The sequence below is a fragment of the Cavia porcellus genome, unplaced genomic scaffold (genome assembly GCF_034190915.1).
Source record: "Cavia porcellus strain 051 isolate PalLab524CR breed Dunkin Hartley unplaced genomic scaffold, mCavPor4.1 scaffold_23, whole genome shotgun sequence".
In the NCBI taxonomy this organism is placed as follows: Eukaryota; Metazoa; Chordata; class Mammalia; order Rodentia; family Caviidae; genus Cavia; species Cavia porcellus.
This window is the reverse complement of record NW_026947506.1, coordinates 38,190,908-38,217,900: the sequence shown is the minus strand read 5'-3', so window position 1 is coordinate 38,217,900 and position 26,993 is coordinate 38,190,908. Positions and strand designations below refer to the sequence as shown.

General features: G+C 35.8%; 1 protein-coding gene and 1 pseudogene across 2 annotated transcripts in view; one reads left to right on the top strand and one right to left on the bottom strand.

Moving 5' to 3' along the window:
* The window catches only part of Cyp3a15 (cytochrome P450), a 56,170-nt gene that overhangs the window by 2,828 nt on the left and 26,349 nt on the right, over window positions 1-26,993 (top strand). The window contains 8 exon segments of one of the 2 annotated variants that reach the window (NM_001173117.1): window positions 682-775; window positions 3,384-3,436; window positions 4,871-4,970; window positions 13,769-13,882; window positions 14,144-14,232; window positions 15,900-16,048; window positions 18,525-18,652; window positions 19,653-19,719. In NM_001173117.1, the coding sequence (NP_001166588.1) occupies window positions 682-775; window positions 3,384-3,436; window positions 4,871-4,970; window positions 13,769-13,882; window positions 14,144-14,232; window positions 15,900-16,048; window positions 18,525-18,652; window positions 19,653-19,719 (794 nt within the window). 2 annotated transcript variants of the gene reach the window in all.
* LOC134472243 (heterogeneous nuclear ribonucleoprotein A3-like) lies at window positions 6,483-12,459 on the bottom strand (annotated as a pseudogene).

Here is a 26,993-nt window from a genome sequence, read left to right as displayed (position 1 = left end):
GAGAAGAAAATCTCAGACATGGATTCTGTATTGATTAATTCTTCTTCACAATGTCATTTAAGGAGCATTTGAGACTTTAAAAATAAATTGACTGATCCCAGAAATTTCTGGGTAAGCAAACTTAAGAAGGACCAGATTGTGTAAAACAGAGACATGGCTCAGAGGGAAGGGTAAACATGATAACCTCTGAACAAACTGTAGGAAGAATGTTACCAGAGGAGCTCCATGGCTCTGACTCATTGAACAGAGATACACTTGCACAAAGTTTTATCCCTGCAGCTGAAGAAACTCCCCACCCTTCCTACCAGAATGAGCATCCTCACACTTCATAGAGGAATCAGTTTCCCATACTGACATAAGCAAATGAAGTACCCTGGAAAAATTCCAGCCTGAATCTCTTAGGAGCCTTAAATATTGGAGATGTTTATCAAGTAGGATTGGCAGAATAATGAGTTCAACTGATTTTAGCTAATCATTGTGAATTTTAGGAAGAGTGTCAGTGAAGACAGGAAAGGAGTTGTTGAGTGAGTGCACTTATTGCTGTTGGTGTTTTTGCTGTTATTTATAGCCTACAGGTTACCATCCCTAGCTTGACTATTTCACTTTCTGAGTCAGTGAATGGTGAACTTCAATGTGTGTAAAGTCACAATTCCTATGACCTTGCTTTCTTTTTCACTACAGATATGCGACCTATTCCCATGGATTTTTTAAGAAGCTTGGAATTCCTGGGCCTAAACCTCTACCTCTGTTTGGAAATGTTTTGTCCTACAGGAAGGTGAGTGCTGTTTGATATCCCTTTTTGGCAAACACTAGCCTTATTGCATCAGTAAAAGTGCTATTCCTTGTGGTGAAGTTCTGAAACTTTCAGCGTTCACAAACTATGTGAGTCCTACCCAGAGCGAGGTCTCATTTTCGTTGGGGCTCTGTTAACTGTGTAGAGCTGCAGTCTTGCCTCAGCAACACAGTACAGATCTCTGGGATGTCAACATTTGATGCTCAGGACATGAGGTTCAGACGATGTGAGCATCAAAAGAACATTCTGTTTTGCATAATAGAGATGTAGGGAAGGACAGATATCTTTGTTAGTTTTGGGAGAAAATCAAGAGGGGATTCCCTAGAAGCATCTCATCCACCTGTGGACATTTAGGCTTCAATCTTTCCTGTTCATTCTAGAGTTCGTGAGAAGCTTTTCCTCTTCCTGCTAGACATCTCTCAATGTTTATCTTGTTAGGTGGTCCAGGTGTTCTTTATTGAGATATTCACGCGTTCTCTAGGTTTTTCAAGAACTGCTCAGTTCTATGTAGTTATTTCCATAGGAATATCCCAGGTTTTGATAAGTATGATATCTTTTTAGGAATTAAAAGACAAGATGAGAGCATTCTGCTGTATTTTTTTTCAAAGTTTGCACCAAATGGGTGAATATGAGCAGTGAGTATGATCATCCCTGAAACAGAATAGGATTGTCTGTCAATTGTTTTATTGAACTACATGCTGAATTTTATTTTTCTAAACAAAGACAGAATCATTTATACAAAATCAATAGAGAAAAGATGTCTTCAGAATACATTAAAAATTCACTTATTTTAATATAATGTAATATGTAATGTGAATTTTGTATGAGTCTTGTGACAAACCTGGATTGAATGTTAGTTCAGGATCTGCCACCTGGATGGATATTCATGAGCTCATCTTGAAGACCAGCACTAAAATTAAGTCAGTTTTCTGATAAAAATTTTTCCTCGTGATTCCAGGGTTATCTCATTCTAACATTTGTAACTGGGGGCTTCATTTTCTTTTATTTTTTTATTTTTTATTTTAAAGAGAATAAAACAAAAGAGGACAGAACAAAGCAAATCAGAGCAGAACAATGTAAGCAATACAGCACTTCACAACAAGACAACTGGATATTAACAGTCACTATCATAAACTCTCTTTTCTTTGAAATACTTGAGCATACCTTCCCACACATTAATATCAAACATAACAAAATAGTATAAAACCATTCAAGAGAATGAAAGTATTACAGGACATTCAAAACCAAATAACAGAAAATGAAAAATGGCTAATCAAATATCTCATTTCCATAAAAATTTGTTTATATTATTACACATATTAAAATCCAATAGGACACAACATGATAGAAACAATGGAAAAAGAAGAACAAAAGCATGGTAGGACTTCAAAGCAAGATGATATTAAATCAGAAATGGCTGCCATAATGACTTGTTTGCTTCAAAGTATCTGTTCATACTATCACACATAATGAAATCAAACAAAACGGAATAAAACCATTCCAACTAATAAATAAAATCATTATGAGGCTTCAAAGAAATGTAATGGGGAATCATGATTACCATAAAATCTTATGTACTCTTACCATTTCTTAGATTAGGGAGACTATACAATATTTATACATGTGAGTTTGATTTATTTCACTTATGAGTATGGTCTCAAGTTGCCTTTATTTATTTATAAATATCTCAATATGATCATTCTTTATAGCTGAATAGTACTCCATTGTATAAAAATACCACAACTTTTTTTATCCTTTCCTCTGCTGATGGCCATTTAGGTTCTTTCCAAGATCTGGCTAACTGTGCTGCTATAAACATGGGTGCACATATATCACTGTGGTATGATGTTTTCAGTTTTTCTGGAAATATGAGGTTTCATTTTCTAATAACAGCTTCAAGATTCATACTTTGTCTCCTCACTGAAAGAGCAATAATTTCCCCTTCACCTGTCAGATGTGCTCTTTCGTATATAGCTCAGTATTTTACTTGCTGTGCCTATGTATAGAGGTGACACTTCTCCATCTTTCCACGTTGAACTGGAGTGTTGAAAGGACGATTACTTTGTGACTCCCTAATTGATCATTTTTTCACTCAACATCCCCTGAATTCCATGAACTACCTAGACTAAAGTTGGTCCCTGGTGCCTTCAACTTCCTAATTTGACCAGAATATGAAGAGTGCTTGTGAGATCAGAGAAAGGTGATGAAATAAAGAAATAATGTACCAGCCATGGAGACTCACTCAATTTTCCTCAGTCTAGTTTGATTCATGGGATCACAAAGGGAATAATGCAGAGCTTTTCAGGATTTTAGAGACAACATATACACAAACAAAAGTGCTGTGGAAAGACAAATAGGTCCTTAGTGTTTATAGTCTGGGAGAATTATTTCAATAAGTTCAATTCTTACGAAAGTCAAGAATGACTTTAAAGTTCCCAGTATTTTATCTCAGATGTCTATGAATATCAACTTCTTTTTACCTCCAGTGAGTGACAGTAAGCTTGATTGCATGGGGTTTGAATAATATCTGTTCCAATTAAACATATGGCCAGTAAGGTTAGACTAATAATGGATATTTTTCTCTTCTCAGGGTATGTGGAGTTTTGACATAGAGTGCCGTAAAAAGTATGGAAATATGTGGGGGTGAGTATTTCAGAAACTTCCAAAGGGCAGACTTGTAAAAATGAATACTCACTACGTGAGGACAGTGTCATCTCATAGCACTTGGAATACGCAGTTTGTATACTATGAAGCTTTTGGAGGTTTGTCCTCTCAAGAGTCCCCTAGGTCACTAGGTGTCAAGGTCCACAGTTGGATTAAGTTGAGAATGTTGCATATTATGACTTTTCTCCATGCTTTGATGGCTCAGAGACTCTTATCTTTATTTTCTGTGCAGTGTATGACCTTTCTCCTCTTCTCCATTTTCCCTTTCTTAGGTTCTCTTTAGATGCATAAAAGGTAGTAATTCGGACCCTTCTGCTATGTGCTCATAAATGTATGATCATATAACATAAATTCCCTTTTAGTTAAATGCTCCAACTTCACATCAATTTTAAACTTAATATGTACTTTTGAAATATGACCTGAAAAATATAGATAAAAAAATTTGGAAATAATTTATGCTCAGTGCTTTAAACTTCTCCAGCAAGTGTGGAGGTGTTTTTATTTACTTTTGATTTCAAGTCAAGACTTTTTTCCTCCTTTGACAAAGTAATGTAGCACGTGTTTAAAACTACTGTTTTCCTGGGGACTACATTCATGGTGGTTTCATAAGGCTCTCTGAGCCACCTGCAGCAGCTGTTCCCTTTCACAGCTGCTGAAGGCTTGGAGACCAGTGTGAGGGACGTAATACTGGGCTTTGTGCCACAAGCAGGTGGGAGAAAGCTTTGCGTTTCCTACCTCTTAATTTCCTGAGTCCTTAGGAACCACATTGCTGGCCCCAATAGTCTACGAACTTGACATGTGCCACAGATACAACGTAATCCAATGGCAAGGACAGAGTACTTGGTCTCCATTGTTCTGACCCCAGTTTCCCCTTACAATATTAAATACTCTTCAGCACATGATAATTTGACTTTGTCATCGATGCAATATATTTTTTGATATAGAAATATTTTATTTCATTTTAAATTTTAATTTTTGTGGCATTGGGGGTTATACTAACAGTTTTATATATAGTAGGAAAGCAGACCACCACTGAGCTGCATCCCAGCAATGATATTGAAATATTTTAAACATGCAAAGCATTTCAGAGGATGGTATAAGCAATACTCATGCTCACATCACCTAGATGTAGGGAGAACAATTCCAGTTTTCTTTCTAGTTATGATCTCTTTGAAATGGTATTTCATCTTTTGTTTCTTCCTTGCTTGGACAACATAACCTTACATTTTGTGAAAGTTCTAGTGGCTTCTATGGTCAGAATCCCCAACTTGAATTATAGCTAATGTTGCTATGCATTTGACTGTTAGCGGTGTAGATTATAAAATGCCAGGGTCAAAGATCTAGATTCCTGGCAAAGTTTCAAATGTAGAATCTGGTTTGTTACATTTAATTATCTCTGTTTTCTCAATACAGGTTGTATGATGGTCCACAGCCTGTGTTGGCCATCACAGAACCAGACATGATCAAAGCAGTTCTAGTTAAAGAATGTTATTCTGTGTTCACAAACCGGCGGGTAGGCATCTATTTAAAAATTTATATGTTGGGCTGGGGATGTAGCTCAGCAGCGCAGGGCTTGCCTGGCAAATAAAAGGTCCTCAGTTCAATTTCTGTATCAAAACAAACAAAGTAAATGTTAAATGTAAACTTTCATTTGTTATTTATTAAATTCTTAATTTGTTGTGGGTGTAGTGGCGCATGCACTCAAGAGACTGAGGAAGAACATTGATGTGAGTTCAAGGTCAGTTTAGGCTGTCTAGTGATTTCAAATTTACCCTGAAGCTACATAGAAAGACCCTGTCTCAAAAATACACAATCAAAAATTTTTTTGAAGCATAAATTCACAGGAAGTTGAAAAAGTGATATATGGGGAGGTCCATGATGCTTTTGTTAAAGGTTATATGTTGCATAAGTATAAACAGAACATATTCATGTAATAAGTAATTGGAGATTAACATTGATACAATCCAAGTTTTATTGCATTACCTTGATTTTGTATGAATTCATTTGCTAGCGTGTATGTATTTGTGTAAATGTATCACATGATCATATTTGATAACAATCAGGACAGTCAAGATACATAAGTATTCTTTCCCCCAAGTATGCTACTCCTGTATAGTCCTGATGCATAGCTTGCTGTTTCTTCTCCTTCTCTTTCTTCCTCTCCTTCACTTTCTCTTTCCACATATCCTTTTCCTTCTCATTATTTTTCTTCTTCTTCTTTTATGGGACAGGATCTCGCTATGTAGTACAGGCTGCCCTCAAACTCACAGCGATCTTCCGAGGGTTGTGATTACAGATGTGCCATTATGCCCAGCTTGTCTGATTTTTAAAAAAGATTTTGCTTTTGTTATCAAGTCTGATAATGCTTAATGATTTATCTATTGTGTGTGCGAGTGTATGGATGTCTCTGTGTGTGTATTTGGTAAAAGTTGTATAGTTTGTGTGTGTGTGTGTGTGTGTGTGTGTGTGTGTGTGTGTGTGTGTGTGTTTGCCAGGCTTCTGGAAAGACCTGGGATTTTTTTGTCTTTTTGAGACAGGGTTCCCCTATGCAATTCAGGCTGGCATTGAGCTCATTTTGTAGCCCAGGCTGGTCTCAAACTTAATCCTCCTGCCTCACCCTCTTGAGTTGCTAGGATTATAGGCATGTGCCACCACGCCTGGCTTACAGTTTTTTTTTTTAAGTAAAAAATTTACCACAATTTACAGGGACATATACCTGATGTAATGAAAAGAAATAAAAAGAGTAAGCTACAACAGGTAAAAGACCTCAGGAATGTACATTTAATTGACACTATATTACGTTAATTAACAGCTGCACTTTTTGCAAAATGTGACCATGATAGTCCTCAACCAGAAGAGTTTCTTGTTTAAGCTGCAGTAACTTTTCTGATTATGCATTATTGTTCCTCCTGTGGTAGAATTTTACAGTTTGTCTAATGCAAATGTCTCAAAGTAACCTGAAGCTTTCCTGATAACTTCTCACTCTCTTTCCTGCTAAGAACTAAAGCCTTTTTCTGTTGTTTCTTTAAAATGTTCTGCTACCATACCTTCGAGTTACACCACAAGATCCATCACCACTTCCATTGGGACTGCCAGAGCTTCTGCCACCAAAACTGCTCCCCTTAATGGGTCTGTAATTTGACTGCTGGTGTCCACTGTAATTTCCAAAATCATTATAGTTCCTGTCACCACTATAGTTACCACCTTCACTGTAACCGTCGTATCCTCTACCACCATCACCATACCCACTACCTTACTTTTCATATCCAGGTCTACCACCACCATGCCCTCCTCTACTACTGTAGCCAGGCCCACCACCATAGCTTCCACCATCATCTCCAAATCCATTATATCCACCATGACCTCTATAACTACCTCTGCTGCCACGTCCTCCATTACTGTAGCCTCGTCTTCCACTGGAGTTTCAACCACAGCCAAAATTTCCTCCACCACCTCCAAAGTTTTCTCGACAACCCATGAAGTTGCTAGATCTTCCTTCATGACCTCTTTGTGATCTGCAGACCGCATCTCTCGTTTAGCAAGAGGCCTTTTCACTTCAAAGTTATGCTCATTAGTAGTGTGGTATTTTTGAACAACAATTTTATCAACTGTATCATGATCCTCAAAAGTGACATGAGCAAATCCTCTCTTTTTCCCGCTCTCCCTGTCTTCTATAACTTCTATGGTTTCAATCTTCTCATACTTTTCAAAGTAGTCTCTCAAATTATACCCTTCTGAATCTTTAATAGAGACAAAAATTTTCTTCACTGTTAGATGAGCACCAGGTTTTACAAAATTCTCTCTAGAAATAGGTCTCTTTGGTCACTACACACTCATTAACTTGGTGTGGTCAAGCGCATATTGTTGCATCCAATTCAACATAAGCACAAATCATAAAACCAAAACCCCGGGAGCACTGTATTTGGGGATCTTTAATTATTACATAACCTGTGAGAGTGCCTCATTGCTCAAAATGCTCTCTCAAACTATCACCTGTATTTTGAATGCTCTGAGCACCAATAAACAGTTTACTCAACTGGTTCCTTTAAGACTGGACTCACCTCTTCCAAGTTGAGTTCAATATGGGACTTGAAGTTGTACAGTTTTATGCTTTACTTTTAAATCTATAATCTTTTTTATGTTTTAAAAAATGTATGAGGTTAATGTGAGACTATTCTTTGCCTATGGCTATCGAGCTGTTCCAGTGCCATTTTTGGGGAGACCATCTTCCCTCCGCTGAAGCACATATGGTCAAAGCTCAGTTAGGCTTTTTCGATTTCTTTGTTTCAGTCTTTCTTTTTGTTTTTGTTTCTTATTTTATTGGTAAACTTTAGATATACCTAGTGATAACATTCATTGTAGGGAATTTGTACCTGTACATGATATATCTGGCTGCTTCTTTTTCCCTCCCCTCCCCTTCCTTCAATTCCTCCCACTCTTTTAGTTTCTGATCTCTACTTTTCCCGTCCCTTGTCCCTTCTTCTTCTTCTGATTTGAACATTTTCTTCTCATTTCCAAATGCTCATTAAATATATTGATCCATATTTACACTTTTGGTTCTCACACTAAAGAAACAATGTGTCCAGTGTATTTTACTTAAGAGTATGGTCTCAAAGCACACCCATTTACCTAGAAATGTCTCAAGCTTGTCCTTCTTTGTGGCCGAATAGTACTACATTGTTTAAATAATCCCTACATTTTCTTTATCCATTCTTCAGCTAATGGGCATTTGGGCTGTTTCCAAGTCTTTGTTATTATCAACTGTCACTATAAACATGAGTCTCCATATATCACTGGTATGCTGCTTTTAATTCTTTCAGGATGATACCAAGAATGGCAATAACTGGGTCAAATGGAACCTCTAGTTTTAGATTTTGAGGCTCTCCACACTGATTTTCCCAATGGTTGCAGCAATCTATAACCCACCAACAGTTCTTTTTTCACCACAGCCCTGCCAGGAGTTGTTATTGGTTAAATTCTTGGTATTAGCTATTCTTTTGGCAGTGAGTTGGAATCTAAGGATTGTTTTAAATTGTATTTCTCAAATGACCAGGATGTTGAAAATTTTTCATATATTTATTTGCCACTTATAATTCTTCATCTGAGAAGTATCTATTCATTTCAGATGCCAAATTTTGGATTGGGTCTTTAAATATTTTTTTGGTGGGGAGTCTGATGTTTTGGCTTTAATATATCCCAGATATCAGTAGTTTGCCTGAGGAACAGCTGGAAAAAATTTTCCTCACGCTGTGGGTTGTCTCTTTCCTCTGTTAGTAGATTTTTTTCTGTGCAAGACCTTTTAATGTGATGGCATTCCAGTTATTGAATCTTTGTGTATTTTCTGTAGGATTGGAACTTTGTTCGTAAAGTCTTTTCCTGTACTAGTGTCTGAAAGAATTTTACATATTCTCAGATTTAGGGTTTCTGCTTAAATATTCAGATCTTTTATCCATTTTGGCTTTAGTATAATGCATGGTGAAAAATACGGGCCTAATTTTAATGTTTGGCACATGGAAATCAGTTTTCTAGGCAGCATTTATTAAGGATAATATAATTCTTCCAGTAAAGGTAGTTGGCTCCTTTGTCAAAGATAAGGTGGCTAAGTATGTTTGGAGTGAATTCTGCATCTTCTAATCTATGCCATTGATCCTAAGGTCTGTTATTTTATTTTATTTATTTAATTTCCTGTTTTGCCAGTACTGTGATTTTTTTTATCACAGTAGCTTTGTAGTATGATTTAAGTAGGAATTGTGATGCCTCCTTCCTTGATTTTGTTGCCCAAAATTGCTTTTACTATGCTGGATCCCTTCTTGTTCCATATGAATTTTAGGATTCCTTTCTCTAATTCTGTGAGATACACTATGGAATTTTGATCAGAATTGCATTAAATTTATATACCAGTACTAAAATTATGGCCATTTTCACCTTATTGGTTTTTACTACCTAAAAGCAAGGGACATATTCCCATTTTCTGATATGCTTTCAATCTCCTTTTTCATAGAACTGTAGTTTTCAATGTAGAGATGTTCTACCTCCATTAGATTTTTTCCAGGTATTTCATTTCTTGGATTCTATTGTGAAATATCTCATTTCCCTAATTTCCCCCTCAGTGGGTTTGTTATTTGTGTACAGGAATGCTTTTTATTTTTGAGTGCTGACTTTGTGTCCAGTTGTACTACTGAACCTGGTTATTAAATCTAGAAGTCTTTTGATGGAGTTTTTGGGTTTTTCTGTGTAGAATATCATGTCATCTGCAAATAATGACAATTTAGCCACTTTTTTTCTATCATTTTTCCTTTTATTTTTTTCTTTTGTCTAACCACTCTGACTAATGTTTCTAGAATTGAATAGCAGTGGTGATAGTGGATATTTTTGCCTTTTTATTAATTTTATAGTGAAAGTTTTCAATTTTTGTCCATGTATTTTTTTTGTATCAGGAATCAAACTCAGGACCTCACACTTGACAGGCAGGCCCTGTGCCACTGTACTATATCCCTGACACTTGTCCATTTAGTATGATGTTGGCTGTTGGCATTTATCAGATTGAAATAAAGATCATTTATTCTAACTTTCAGTAGAGTCTTAAAAATCATTGATGGGTGAAGGATTTTGTCAAATGCTTTTTATGCATTTATTGAGATGATCATTCATTGATTTAGGTAGACAGAAGCATCCCTACATCCCTGGAATGGATCTTAACTTAGTCATGGTGTATAGTCTTCTTGATTATTTGCTACACTCTACTTGTAAGTAATTCATTGAGGACTTTTGCACTTATTTTCCTTAAGGAAATTTGCCTGTAGTTTTCTTTTTGGTTGGGTCCTTCTCTGGTTTTGGTATTAGGATCATGCTTGCTTCCAGGAATGAATTTTAGAGTACTGTTTGCCTTTCAACTTCATTAAAGACTTTGAGGAGTAGTGGCACTAGTTGTTCTCTAAATTTCTTGTAGAATTCATTTACTCTATTTTTGTAGAATAGAGTAAAGCTGTAAGGACGTGGGATATTTTTTGTTGCTTGGTTTTTAATTCTGTGTTAAATTTTAGTAAATTTTATATTGTTTTATTTAGATATACATATAATATATCTTCTTGATTCAGAGTGGCAGTTCATATGTGCCTAGAATTCCATACATTTCTTCTGTTTTACAGTTCCTTAGAATACAGGTTCTTAAAATAAGTAGTGCTGATCTGTACTTCTGCAGAATCTGTTGTGATTTTGCCCATTGCCTTCCTAATTTCATAGATTTGTTTCTTTCCATTTTTTTAGGTTGGCTGAGAGTTTTTCAATTGGATTAATCTTTCACAGAAACAACTCTGATTCATTGATTCTTTGTATGCTTTTTTCAGGTTCTATTTCATTAATGTCTGCTGTAATCTTTACAATTTCCTCTTTCACATGAGCTTTGGGCTTGACTTCTTTTTGTAGAAGTTTCAGATTCAAATAGTTTATTTATTTGAGCTCTCTGTTCTTCTGATATGGAAAGTCATTGTTAGAAATTTCCCACAAGCACTGGACATCTTTCATCATGTTCCCTAAGTTTTTAGTACATTGTATTAACATTATCATGTAATTACAAAAATGTGTCTAATTTTTCTTTAATTTCATCTGTGATTCATTGGTTGCTCAACATGATGTTACTTAATTTTGATATATTTTTGAAATTTTTGTAGTTTCTTTTGTCATTGATTTCCAATTTCATTGTACCATATCCTGATAACATGCATAGGATAATTTTAACTACTTTGCATTTACTTAGGCATTTTCTAAGAGTTAGTATGTGGTGTGTTTTGGAGAACATCCTGTGTGCAACTGTAAAGAATATGTATTTTGATGCTGGAAGGAACATTGCAAATATCAGCTAATTCCATTTATTCAAAAGTTTGGTTCAGTAGTGATATTTCTATGTGTATTTTTTGGTTTAGTTGACCTGTTTACTTGTGACAGTGAGGCAATGACATCCTCCATTACAACTGCATTAGTGCTAATTTGATTTTTCATGTCTTTTAATATTTCTTTTCATAATTAGATACACTAGCATTTGGTGCATATATATTTATCACTGTTCTCTCTTCCTCTTTGTTTCCTTTACAAGAATGTAGTGATTTTCCTGGTCTCTCTTAATTAGTCTTGGTTTGAAATTCACTTTTTCTGCAAGTAGACTAGCTACCCCTGATTTTTTTCTGAGTTTATTTTGCATGAAGTATTGTTTTCCATTCTTTGACTTTCAGCCTATGATTTTTTGAATTAATTATTGTTGTGGTTGATACATTGTGTCAACTTGAGAAGTTTAGAAGCTTTACTAAGAGACTCAGCAGGTAGACAGAATCTTTACTTCATAAATATCCTCATCCTGTATGAGAAGAGAGCACAGAGACTTTGTGAGTGTGACATCTGCCCTGAAATGTTGGGGTAACCTGTGTAAAAGGTAAGGGAGGAGAAGCAGATTGTTGCTTCTCCTTTTGCTCTGGCTTTTGCCTTTGACTTTCCATGCAAATTCAGAAGTCTTGTCTATGTCTGTAAAGTCTTTTTGTACTTTGATATAATGGAATTAAAATTCTAGATAAATATGGAGGGGAAATCTTTATTTTTATAAAATTGAGGCTTCCAGTCCATGAACACACTGTGCCTCTCTACTTCTTTGGGTTTTCTTTGATTCTTATCATCAATTTTTTATAGTCTTCAGCATGGAGACACTATATAAATTTCTTAAAACTTATACCTGAGGTTTCATTTTCTTTGCAGCATTTGTCAATGGTATTGCTTTCTTATTGTTTCCACATATTACTGTTGTTACATACAACTCTTACTTAATTTTTGTTGACCTCAAACCCTACAATATTGCAGAACTAACTTATTAGTTATAGAAGTTGTTTTTTTGTGTGCAATCTTTGAGATCTGCCTTGACTATTATCTCACCTGAAGATATGGACACGTCTATCTTTCTGTTTGTAGTCTGAAGCTCTTTTATTTTTTCTTGGTGTTCGCCCTAGGACTTCCAGCATGACACTGAGTGAGAGTATTGAGACTAGATTTTAAAAAATTGTTCCTACTCTTAAGGAACCCTGCATCTTTCACCATGCAGAGTGAGATTATCCGAAGAATTTTCTGTACCTTCTATTTTCAAGTAGAGAAAAAGCTTCCCCTTTCCCCAATTTTTTGAGTTTTAACAATAAAGGAATACCAAAGATTCCATTTTAGAACAAAATGGAGTTAAGGTAGTTGGAAAATAGTTCCAAGCAGGGAAATTATGGCTTCTGTCTAATGTCCCCTCAAAGCCTCATGTAGTCATAAGTGAGTGTTTTAGAGATGGCTGGATCTAGAGTATGGAAATGAGTTGTATGATAGTGGGACTAAGGGTTTATGATTACTAAAGGCTCCCACTGATAGGTTTCACATAGTTCTGGGTGTGGAAATGGGGAGGCCTACCCTGCTTGTGAGCAATGCCTGAATAGCACGTACAGCATAGAAAGAGACCTGTTGTTGTTGCTTTCTGCTTGCTACTTCATTGCTTTGCTGCCTCTTGCCTTATGTGTGCCATGATCTGTTATTCCTCTGTTACTCTCCCTGCCACGCCACTTTGCCTTGAAACCAGCCACCTATGAACTGTAGCCTCTACAAACTGTGAGCCAAAATAAACCTTTCATCATTAAAGTTCAGGTTTTGTCTTAGCAATGACAAAAATAACTAGGAAATAAAATTACATTTCTCTTTCATTGCATTCCTGAATAAAGAATTGTGCATTGTTCTTAATATTTCATATTTATAATTTTAAAAATCATCATAGTAAGATATCCCTATTTTTCTACATTACCCTAGCGGCATATGGATATAAATTGAGGATTGGTCTGAGGCATTATATAATTTTCCAAGCCTCCTTTCTGTCTGTCACCAACCATTTCTATACTGCACAATCTTGGAAGATGAAGGACGTCTTTTAGAGCTTTCCATCATAAACATTTGTTGTAACATGTGTGCCATACGCATGCCACCACTGTTCTAGGCTCTTAATCTGGAAGAACAGTTTTCTCTGACAATTTGTATTTATATTTAAGTTTCCCATGACCAAAGGCATTTGTATTTAAAAAGCAACTGAAATATAAAGGCTTGAAACTGCACCAGGTGACTAGATGTCCTCAGCACACTCACAGAAGGCAAGGCAGTCATGACAAATACTTATTGAGCACCTATCATGGTGTCTGCCACCTAATAGTCACCAAATGTCAGACAAGTGCTGCGTGCTTAACAGATTTTCTGTAAGTGTATGATCTCTATGCTTAAGAATGATAAATTGTCTTTTTCTTGGGGCTTTAGTCGCTTGTTCCAGTGGGATTTATGAAAAAATCTGTCTCCCTATCTGAGGATGAGGAATGGAAGAGAATACGAACACAGTTGTCTCCAAACTTCACCAGTGGAAAACTCAAGGAAGTAAGAAATTAAGAGGATTTTAATTGAGAACTTAGCAGTGATCTGGGGACAGTTAGAAACTAAGATCCTCTTCTCTGTACAAGGTGTAGTCCTCTGAGTTGTGGCTTTGTCAGAATGGTCTTTTGCCTTTATGTCCTGGAAGACCCATTATAAACTTAATTATAAAAATGTCAAATATTGCTTCATGATTGATAATGTCTTATGGTTCTTGGGCCTGAATCCACGGATTTAGTTACAAATGCTGTTGTGTTTTATGCATAGATGTTCCCCATCATTAAACAGTATGGAGATGTGTTGGTCAAAAACCTGAGACAAGAAGCAGAGAAAGGCAAACCTGTTCAACTGAAGGAGTAAGTATCTGTTCTTAGTTGAAAAACTAAGTGCACCCACTTAATGTCCAAGTTGCCATGATACCCTGTAGTTGCCTCAGAAAACTACATGATGCCTCAGATTGCTCCTCAATTTATATCTGTCTGCAAAAAACTGAAATTCTCATTGTTAAGTTACTTCAGCAGCCAGGTATTAAATACAGGTGCTAAACCAGGAAGTGGTGTTACAGCTAAAATAGTTCATCCAAAAAGGGGTGGATTCCAAGAGAAGACAGGGCATTTGGGGGGCGAAGTGTTTTCTCCATTGAGTACCGGAACCAAAGGTATTCATCACTTTGGCTATCAAGGCATAAGATACATGCTTTTGAAGGAAGAGGTATGACCTTAAAATGTTGTAAGTGTAAAGCTTGAGGAATAGTAGGAGAATTTACTTGGTACACAGTGAAAGTCAGTGGATGGGGCAGGAATTACCACGTGAAGCTTCAAACTGCTTAAACCTCATCATGGTACTTTTTAGGTAGAGTAAAATTTTAAATATTTAACCTTTAAACCATTTCTCCTTCCTTTTCTGAGAGAGAGAGAGAGAGAGAGAGAGAGAGAGAGAGAGACGGAGACAGAGACAGAGAGAGCAAAATGAGAGAGAGAGCACAACTATATCAATGATTGTGTAAACCTGACATTTTAAAATATATAGATACTCTACAGAGCATACTGGGAAAACTGGGGACATGAGGTCACTTAACTCTGGTATCTTGGGAATCAATTTTCAACAGCAATGTAATAATAACAATAATTATATTCTAAAATACTTTTTGAGACAGGGCTTAATTATGTGGTTCAGTTTTGCCTTGAACTCACAGCAATTCTCCTGCCTCAGCCTCCTGAGTGCTGGGATTGCAGGCATGAACCACCACACCTGGCTGGTTTTTAAAGACAAAGTCTTGCTAAGTAGTCCAAGCTGAGCTTGCACTCACTGTGTAGTCCAGGATGGCTTTATACTCCTGCTCCTCCTGCCCTCAGTCTACCAAGTACTGGCATGGCAAGCATGTATAACCACAAGCTAAATACAATTATTATTCAATATTATAATTATTAATGAGGATAATTTTTGTTTTTTACATTATACCAAAATGATTCTGCCCCAGGGCAGCCTCAGACTCCTGTATTGTGGGTGGAATAGATCTATCAAGAAGTTGAGTAAGGGATGCTGAGTAGGAGGAATGATTTTTCTGGATGTTCAGAACAGGGTGTTGCTGTGGTTTGCTGTGCTGAAGAGGATCAGCTCAGGGAACACTGTGTGGTGAGACAAGACCTAGGTCAGTATCAGCTTTTGAGTCCCCTAGGAAGAGTCCTGCTAAATGGTGGTTGCACATTTATCTTCCACATTCCACACATACCGCCGCAGTATGTCTGCCTGTGAGTCTTCATGATGGAATGCCACAAGCTCAGAGTCTAACTCACATAGGTTCTCATCACCCGGAGCACAAGGGCAATTATATCACTGGCTCACTTTAACAACCCCATGAGTGAGAGTGACGGCAGCAGAGAGCGTTCAGCTGGTCCAGCGTGTAGTTCTTCTGACCTAATGTGGCTCTCCACGTCTTTCTGGTGTATGACTGAGTCCCACTTCCTGAACAGTTTGCAAAAGAAGAGGTGCAGACTTTAGTTTCTCCTGTTTTTTCACCCAGAATCTTTGGGGCCTACGGCATGGATATAATCATTGCAACAGCATTTGGGGTGAACGTTGATTCCCTCAACAACCCACATGATCCCTTTGTGTCAAAAGCCAACAAGCTCTTCAGATTTGATTTTTTGAGTCCATTTCTTCTCTCAACAGGTATGTAGACTATTCCCTCTTCAACTTCCTACCTGTCTCTTTTTATTGTAATAGTTTATTGGGGGCATAAGTCACATATTGAACAATTTTCCTGTTAAAATAGGCAATACAATGTTTTTAGTACTCTTAAAAAAAAGAAATATGCATCCATCAACATTGCAATTGTAGAATATTTTCATTACCTGAGAAACATTATACCTTTGCACTTTCAATTCCCACACTCTTTGCCCCAATCAGTCACTGATTTACTCCGTTTTTGCAAATTTGCCTTTTCTAGGCACTTCATATATATGGAACTATAGAATATATGGTCTTTTGTGACTGGAATCTTTCCTTTAGCATTATATTTTTAAGTGAAATATGTCCAACGTACTTTATTTTTTAGGACACCATAATATGTTTTGCTTATCATTCATTGTTTTTTTAATTTTATTTAAAGGGAAAAAGAGAAAAAAACAGAACAAAACAAAGCAAAACAGTGTAAGGGTACAAGTAATACAGAACTCAAGAAAAACCAGTAAGATATCAACAGTTAATAGATTACACACCATCATCGTAGAGACAGTGCTTCGGGTCACAGGATCAAAGCTTACAAAGTTATCACTCATTGTTAGTTGATAAATATTTGAGATATTTTTGCATTTTAGTTATTATAAATACTGTTTTATGAACAATTCCTCAAGGGATTATGTTTAAATACTGGTTTTCAATGCTTCTGGGTGTGTATAAGGAGTGGTACAGTTGAGTTACAATGTAATTGTGTTTATCTTATTAAGGAACTGACAGAATGTTTTCCATTTGTCTTCATCCCATCCAACACTTGGTTTTCTCATGATTTTAATTATATCCATTTCAATGTGTCTGAAATGGGATAACACTATGGATTTGATTTTCGTTTCACTGGTGCTAATGATTCTGTGCAATACCATCTTAAGACAAATGTGATAAAATATTTATTTTTATTATTTGTAAGTTTAATAATTTTTGTTATGTTCCAAAATTTGTTTATAATTTCTGGGTACAGTTCCTTTACTAGATATACAACATGCAACTTTTTTCACCTACTTTCCTGGTAGTGTCTATTAAAGTTACAATTTTCAATTCTGATAATGTACAATAGATGAGTTTTCAATTTTATTTGTGCTTTGCTTTCTCTAAGAATCTGTATTTGAGATCATGAAAATTTACTCCCTTGGCTTTCTTTCAAGACTTGCATAACTGTAGATCTTATATTTACATTTTTGATACATTCTGAGTCAGGATTTATATTCAGTGGTCCCTCTTTACTCTTTTATAGTGACTATCTAGTTCTCCCAGTATCATTTTTGAAAAGATTATCTTTACCTATTCAGGGGTCAGGCATCTTTGTCAGAATTCAGTGAACCATGACACATGACCTTTTTATTTTGATACTAGGGATCAAACCTCTTGTTTGCCAAGCAGGTGCTGTGGTGCTGAGCTACATTCCTGGCCGACACATGGACTCCTCTGTGTGTGAAGACCATGTTTTCTTTGTCCATTCACCTGTTGAGGAACGTATAGACTTTTTCTAAGATTTAGGTATTATGAATTGTGCTGCTATAACTATGGATACTCACATATCATTGTACCATGATGTCTTTATCTCATTCACAAGATGCTTAGAATTTTAAATGTCAGCCGTAATTTCTTTTCTTTCATTTTGGGTACTAGTAACTTAAGTTATCCTTTTTTCTCGGTAAGTCTTTGTAGAGGTTTGCAAATTTTGATGATATTTTATAAGAACTAGCTTCTTGCTTTATTGATTCCTGTATTTTACATTTTATTAGTTTCTAGCTTGTCTTTATTACTTTCATCCTTCTGCTCATTTTAGGTTTAGTTTCTTCTTTTTATTTTTAGTGATTTCTGTAAAGTTTGATTATTCATTTGAGATTTTACAAATTTATAGCTGTGAAGTTTCCTCTGAGTACCGCTTTTGCACATTCACAAATTTGGAATTGTGTGCCTTCAGTTTTACTCATTTCAACAGAATTCCAAATTGCCCCTTGACTCGTTGTTCGTTTCAGAGGGTGTCAATTAATTTGTATGGATTAATGAATTTTCCAATTTTGTGTTCTTGATTTTTTGGCTTTACTCGATGGCGAACTAGTTTATACTGACTGCAATTTCTTGAATACCATCATTAGCGAGATCATCGTGGTCTGGTTTACCCCAAAAAAGTCTCTATTCCACTAGAGAAAAGGGTAAGAAGTTAGGAAATTTAAGCTTCCTTTGGTCACTCTGAAATGAAGAAGGGGTCACTGATCTCATCGTTACGTTGTGGGCTTCTGTGTGACATTCCCTTGCTCAGTCCCCACTGACTTCCTGAGCACACATGTCAGACAACTAAAAGCTCCTGGTGAAAATGGTGACTTTTAGGGTTTTGTTTCAGGAAAGCATAATTGAAAAAAGTAAAATTTGCATTTTTGTTAAAGATGGAATTTTCTTTTCTGTGTAGTGATGTTTCCATTCCTCACTCAACTGTATGAGATGTTAAGTATCTCTATTTTTCCACGAGATTCTTTGAAATTTTTCACAAAATTTGTAAAAAAGACAAAAGAAAATCATCTGGAATCTAACAAGAAGGTAAAATGAGGTGGTGATGGTGGTGGTGACATGAGGATATTAATATTTTAATAATGTTTCAGGCTGTATACATGTGATCTGTACACTTCTCTGTTTAATAGAGAATTTAGATTTAGAGCAGCAGAGTTTTTATGTCTTCCAGGAAATAAGAAGGTGGAGGTGGAGAAGTCTGCATGAAAATGAGTTAGAGAGAGTTTAACATACAAAAGTAGTAATAAAATTCAGTGTGTCATGGCAGAAGAATTGTTAAAACAAGAACTTTATCATTTTCCTTTTCTCAAAAATTATTAAAGAATAAAAGAGGTCCTGGGTTCAATCTCCAGTAAAAAATTGTTAAAGAATAAAAATACTGTTTGAATCGGTATTATATCGGTAAAGAATTATTTCAGTTCTAAGCCTCTTGCATGACACAATGTCCAGTGGAGGCTCTTACTGGGACCTGGTAGAGTTCAGTTTGTGTTAAATTTGAATTTATTTATTGGCATGGAATGTGCAGGGGTCTATTTTAGATTTGTGATGCTAGGATCCCGGCTTTGTTTCAGGTGAAACAAGGATGTCAGTATATTAAGAAGACAGGATAGGTTTTGGGAGGATTTTGTAGTGTTCTGGGAGTGTTGAATATTTGAAGGTGATCACACAGACTTCACAATGAACTCTGGAAATGTCACCAAATAAATCTATAGACCATTGTTTTAAGAATTAAGGGAAGAAGACAGAAAGTATTGAAGTCTGAGTTCTTCTTGAACAATGAAGTGTAATAGGAGAATAAACCACTGTCTGGCCAGAAATGTGTGATTGGAAACCAGAGTGCAAATCTGGGAGGGCAAAGGCCAAAAGTCCTTGGGTAGATAACTGGTTTTTCCTCTAGGAAGCATATTAATATCCAAGGTGTACAGACAGTGTCCTTCAATGATGAATCAATACTAACTAGTCTTTTGCTCCTGATTTACTTGTGACTTCATGATGGACCTTCTGTTTTTGAAATTTCTCTTTCTTCTAGCAACGAGTGAACTTTCTTCAGATGATGCTAAACTCCCAGAATTTTAAAGACACAGAATCTCATAAAGGTAACCAAGGATGCTGCATGGTCTACTGATGGCAAAGCTCGAGGGAAAGATTTGTTCTGGAAGAGTGGAGCAGGATTTCCAGGCAGAAGAGAATTTCTGCACAATTTTGGAAAGACCCAAACTCAGATATCATATGTGGTAGCTACAGGCACTTTCTGGAAGCACACAGGCTGAAGTATGTTCAAAGCTTAAAGGGTAACCAAACACCCAGCATTTGAAGGCGAGAAATTATCAGGGTTACCTGCCTCATTGCCAAATACTGATGATTTTTGGCGTCAGCCATACTCAGGGAATCAGAAACTCTGCTTGGAAATTTTCATCTACATTTCTGATCAGAGATATAATGCCCAAAACAGTGATGTTCCATATGAGTACTTGGTGAAAGTATGTTCACTAGGTTAATTGAATATAGGCCTGTTTTCTCTCAACAGTGAATAAGTTTGATGAGAAACAATTTGACACTGTAAACATATTTTTCCTCTTCATACATTCACCCATTGATTTTATCACCCATGAATTAAAAAAACTAACAGCTTTATTGTGATAATTTCTGAACCATACAATTCAGTCTTGTCTTTTTTTCTTTTCTTTCTTTCTTTCTTTTTCTTTCTTTCTTTCTTTCTTTCTTTCTTTCTTTCTCTTTCTTTCTTTCTTTCTTTATTTTCTCTCTCTGTCTCTGTCTCTGTCTCTCTCTCTCTCTCTCTCTCTCTCTCACTCTCTCTTTCTCATTCTACTTTTTTCAAGACAGGATCTTGCTGTGCAGTTCAGGCTAACCTTGAACTCACAATGTAACCCAGGCTAGCCTTGAACTTTTAGTGATCCTCCTGCTTCAGCCTTCCTAGTACTGGGATTACAAGCTCACACCACCATGCCCACCTGATTCAGTCATTTAATGTATATGATTAAACAATATTTTTGTATAATCATATGTTGTAAAACCATAAGCACAATTAGTAGATCATTTTTATCATCTTAAGAATCCATATACGTGCAAAACCATATACCTTTAGATATCCTTCCTCAGACTCCTTTTGCTTAAACTTCAGTCCTCTATTCCTTTTAAAAAATTTTATTGGTGTATGTGTGTGATACATAATAATTATATTTCTTCGGTGAATATATATATATATATATATATTGCATCTTGGTCATTTAAAGTCCTTTCTCTCCTCCTCTTTTCCCTTCCTCTTTGTCTTTTCTTGATCCACGGACTTTGCTATGACCACTGTTATTAGTATATCAGATACAAAACGATGACTTTCAAATTCCATCATTTTTCTACACTTGGCAACCAGTACCTAATGGAAGAGGGGAATGTTTCATTCTTATGTATTTATTTTTAATATATTTTAATATGTGTATAAATGTAATCATATATTCCTAATGTATTCTTTTCATTATTTATTTTTTACTGAATATTTTTTCAGATTTCTCCACTTCTTGCCCTTGAATATGACCTAGTGTATTTCTTCCTTTTAAATATTTTAATTGTCAGAACAGATTTAATTTTTAGAGTGATTTTCAGTTCATACTGCAAGCAAGGAGAATTTCTATATTTCCAGCCTCTACATTTACATACATTCCCAAACACTCCACTATTCACCACTATAGTGGTACAACAGTGTTAAAAGTGACACATCATGAATGGCCCAACCTTCATAGTTTACGGCGGGGTTCCATCACAGATTACAACATTCTATAGATTTTGACAAGTGTCAAAGGATAACATCTGTCATTATAGAAAAGCCCAGAGTATTCTGAGTCTTTTTCAAAGGCCATTTTCTGAGCATAGCCTTTAATTTTTATTTTTTGTGTGTTTGAGACAAAGTCTCGCTATGCATTTCAGGCTGACTTTGAACTCACTTTCTAGCCCAGGCTAGACTCAAACTTGAAGTGATCCTCCTGCCTCAGGCCATCCAGTGCTGAGATTACATGTCTTGCTTTCTGGTGGGAGATATTCTAGGTTTCTTTTTTGTTTCCCTGATAGCCCTAGAATCAGCCATTTCTCCACAAGTCTCTGGATCCCTTTAGTGAGAAATGCTAGTTAGGAATAAAAAACAGATCTAATGTCGTTGCGTCTACTGAGATCTTTCTTCCTTGTACATCCTCAAGTGGAGGGGACTAAGAAAATCATATATATTTTCATAGAGCTAAGAAATACAAAAAGATTGTCTATCAACATATTGTTGCATGCAGAGGCTTGCTGTGTCTTTCTCTTTGTTACTTAAGAATTTCTGACATATAGCCTATTTCTTTGATATAATTATAATAATTCTATTATGTCAAATTCAAGCTACCCTTAGTGTGACAGTCATCTCACCAAAGCCTTAAATATGGTTTCTAGGCTGGAAATGGGATCTCCACAGTACACCACCCCACATACATCCACATCTAAATCCACTTCTACCCACCTATCTTTAACCTTTCTCTCTGCTTTCTGGTCTCATACAAGTTTCTGTGATGAAGGAAATATTGCTTTTTCTGTGCTAGTCAATGTGATCACCACTGAGTACAGATGGCTAGGGTCATTGGAGAAATAAAGTTTAAATTGTATTTCATTTTCATTCATTAAAAAATAGCCTTAGGTAGCTGCATGATACCATAGTGGACGGCAGACTCTAAACTTTGCATTTATAGCTCTTTCAGTGCAGTGATGTAGATTTGTGCTAAGTGAGAGAACAAGGTGATAATTAACTTTATCGTAGATTTTATCATCTATAAATATAAAAAGATGATAGTTGAATTTCTCATGTCTAAGTTAGAATGCTGAGGAACCTTCTCTTCCTTATTTTACATTGTTTTTAGTTTTAAATTAGATGGTTTGGGTAGGCAGTATGTTTATTTTACGGCTCCAATTTTCTGCTAGGACTGATTCAAGTCCTAATTGAATAGACAACTGCATGACTGTGATTCTGTTTTTCAGAAGAAAATAGAAAGGAAGGCCAACTTATAATCAGAAGGGCAGTTTGGTGAGCATAAAGTAGAACAGTGAGAGGGGACATGTGCTAAATGAAAACGACACTGATGCTGTGGCTGAATAAGCATTACCAATTCCACTCACTGGGTCCTGTGTTACTGTATTTTATGCCCAGTACCCTTTAATGTGCACATTCTTTGTTTTGTTTTTTAATGACCTGCATTAGGCTAAGGTCCGTCATTATACTTTAAGCTTTTTGGCTTATTCTGTAGTTTCTGTCCACTCAAGATCACTCATTTTGAAGAGCTGTTCCCAGGTCTTTTATGACCCGATGATTCTCAAAAGTATGATCCCTTTTTCTTGATTTAAGTTTTGCACACAACTCACTGCAATTAATGGGAGTTTAAATTTTGACTTAGTAGCTCTGAGCGAGTTTGAGACTCTGTTTCTAATAATGACTCAGATGCTCCTAGTTTTCTGATCATACACTGAGTAATAATTGTTTCTCTTCAGCTCAGTGTTGTTTGCTTAAATTGCCACACATGAATCTAGAGGACATAACTTTTGTTTTCCATACATTGAAGACTTAGTCACACAAACTGTCTTGATAATTTTTCAGCTGTGTTTTAGCTGAGTCACTTTAACTTTTCTTTTTTTTTTTTTTTTTTTTTTTTTTATTTAAGAGGAAAAAGAGAAAAACACAAAACAAAACAAAGCAGTGTAAGGTTACACATAATACATAACTACAAAAAAAAAACATAACAGTAAGAAATCACCTGTTAATAGATTACATAATATCATCTTGGAAATAGTTGCTCAAATCACAGTATCAAAGAATACAAAGTAGACATTCAAACGGAGAGACTGCAAACAGCTGTGTTCAATGATCCAAAAACATTAATATAGTCAGCTATTTAACATCCCTAAACACACTTGTTGTTATATCCGTTAGAGCTCTTTTTTTTTCCCCTTCCTCTCTTTTTTATAACAAAATTTATACATTTTGGATTTTATTACTCCTCAGTTCTCATTACTGTCTTGGGGGGGAGAGAATAAAGTCAAATATGGCAAAACAAAACTGTAAGTCCAAACCAAGGATAGACATAGCACATGATGTAGAACAGAGTACAAGGTCATCAACAATGGTTATCAACATTGTCTCTTGTTTCCTTAAAAGGAATTGTCCATCTCATTAGATATTATAAAGCCGGACAAAACAGTGGAGAACAAGACCAATAAAACTTAGGCATTGTGAACATTACAGGACTTCCAAAGGAGACAATAGTCAAACCAGAATGGGCATCTTTGTGAATCTTATTGCCTTCAAATTAGTTGCCTATACCCTCAAACTTGATACTATCGCACAGAATGGAACAGAGTCTAATCAGTCAAAACAAGATCTTGGGAGTATTACAGGACTTCAAAACAAGTTAATAGGAGATCAAAAAGAGTTACTACTATATATCCTAATTTTTTAAGTTTTTCCCTTAATTAAAATAAACATAAGAAATAGCTAAATAATTTTTTTTAAAGAATAGTAGTTACCATAGTGTCTGTCTTTTTCCTTAAAATATTTGGATAAAACTTCATATACTATAGCTTCAAATATTTCCATATCAAAAAGCCCAGAGTAAAGCCTTTCTAATTAATAAGTGAAAATTTTATAAGGCTTCAAGGCCACATAATGGGGAATCATGATTATCACATATTTTTATATATTTGAATCATTACTTACATTAGGGAAACTATTCGGTATTCATACATGCGAGATTGATTTATTTCACTTATGAGTATGGTCTCAAGCTGCGCCCATTTATTGATAAATATCTCAATGCGATCCTTCTTTATAGCTGAATAATATTCCATTGTATAGAAATACCACAACTTTTTTATCCATTCCTCAGTTGATGGAAACTTGGGTTGTTTCCAAGATCTGGCGATTACAAATTGTGCTGCTATAAACATAGGTGCACATATATCCCTGTGGTATGATGCTTTCAGTTCTTCTGGGAATATGCCTAGAAGTGGAATAGCTGGAATAAATGGGATTTCCAATCCCAACTTTTTGAGAAACCTCCAGACAGATCTCCACAAAGGCTGTACCAGTCTACACTCCCACCAACAGTGCAGGAGAGTTCCTTTTTCCCCACAGCCTCTCCAGCATTTGTTGTTGTTGGTTTTCTTGATCCTGGCCATTCTTTCAGGAGTGAGATGGTATCTCAGTGTGGTTTTAATTTGCATTTCTCTAATGACCAATGATGATGAGCATTTTTTCATGTATTTATTTGCCATTTGCATTTCTTCATCTGAGAAGTGCGTATTCATCTCAGATGCCCATTTTTGGATTGGATCTTTGAATTTTGAAGGTCTGAGTTTTTTTAATTCTTTATATGTTTTAGACAAGAGTCCCTTGTCTGAGAGAGAGTTCACTAAAATCTTTTCCCAGTTTGTGGGTTTTCTTTTCACTATGCTGGAGATTTCTTTTGACATGCAAAAACTTTTTAATAAGAAGTGGTCCCAGTTATTGATTCTGGGAAGTATTTCCCGTGCAGTTTGAGTCCTATTCATGAATTCTCTACCTACTCCTATGTCTCCAAGGTTTCTACCCAATTTGTCTTCCAATAGATTTAGCGTTTCTGTTTTAATATTCAGATCTTTGACCCATTTAGATTTTAATTTAGTACATGGTGATAGACATGGGTCTAGCTTTAGTTTTTGGCAAATGGAGAGCCAGTTTTTCCAGCACCATTTATTAAAGAGACTGTCGTTCTTCCAGTGAACCTGCTTGGCTCCTTTATCGAAGATAAGGTGGTTGAGTGTGTTTGTAGTTGTGGTTGTATCTTCTAATCTATTCCATTGATCTTCAGCTCTGTTTTGATTCCAATACCATGTTGATTTTACTACTGTTGCTTTGTAGTATAATTTCAAGTCAGGGATTGTGATGCCTCCTGCTTTGTCTTTGCTGCTTAGAATTGCTTTTGCGATTCTAGGTCTCTTCTGGTTCCAGATGAAATTTAGGAGTGATTTCTCTAGATCTATAAGGTATGTTGATGGTATTTCTATTGGGATTGCATTGAATCTGTATAAGAGTTTTGGGAGAATGGCCATCTTCACAATGTTTGTTCTTCCTATACATGAGCAAGGGATGTCTTTCCATTTTCTGAGATCATCTTCAATTTCCTTTTTCAGTGTAATATAGTTTTCACTGTATAAGTCTTTCACTTCTTTCGTAGGAGTAATTCCTAAATATTTCATTTTTTTGCTTGCTAATGTGAATAGTCCAGTTTCCCTTATTTCCCTCTCTGTGGTTTTGTTGTTTGTGTATAGGAATGCTATTGATTTCTGAGTATTGATTTTGTATCCAGCCACATTCCTGAATTTATTTATTGTATCTAAGAGTCTTTCAATGGAGCTTAGGGGGTCTTCTATGTAGAGTATCATGTCATCTGCAAACAATGACAACTTAAAATCTTCTTTTCCTATCTTTACCCCTTTTATTTCTCTTTCTTGCCTAATTGCTCTGGCTAGTACTTCCAGTACTATATTAAATAGGAGTGGTGATAAAGGACATCCTTGTCTTGTGCCTGATTTTAAAGTAAAGGCTTTCAATTTTTGGCCATTTAGTATGATGCTGGCTGTTGGTTTGTCATAAATGGCCTTTATTATATTGAGGTAAAGACCATCTATTCCAATTTTCTGTAGAGTTTTTATCATGAATAAATGTTGGACCTTATCGAAGGCTTTTTCTGCATCTATAGAAATGATCATGTGATTCTTATTTTTGGCTTTATTGATATGGTGAATTACATTTATTGATTTGCGTATATTGAACCATCCTTGCATTCCTGGGATGAATCCCACTTGGTCATGGTGTATAATCTTCTTGATGATTTGCTGGATCCTATTTGCCAATATTTTATTGAGGATTTTTGCATCTGTGTTCATTAGGGAGATCGGTCTATAGTTCTCTTTTTTAGTTGGGTCTTTCTCAGGTTTTGGTACTAGAGTGATATTTGCTTCCAGGAATGACTTAGGCAGGATTGCTTCCCTTTCAATTTCATTGAATAGTTTGAGGAGTGTCGGCATTAGGTCTTCTTTGTATTTCTTGTAGAATTCTGCAGTGAATCCATCTGGGCCTGGGCTCTTCTTGGTGGGTAAGGACTTAATTACATTTTCAATTTCAGTAACCGAGATTGGGTTATTCAACAGTTTTACATCCTCTTGATCTAGCTTTGGCACTTCATATGCTTCTAAGAAACTGTCTATTTCTTCTGTGTTATCAAACTTTTGAGAGTAGAGGTTTTCAAAATAGGTGTTGATGATCTTCTGTATTTCTATTGGGTCTGTAGTGACTTCT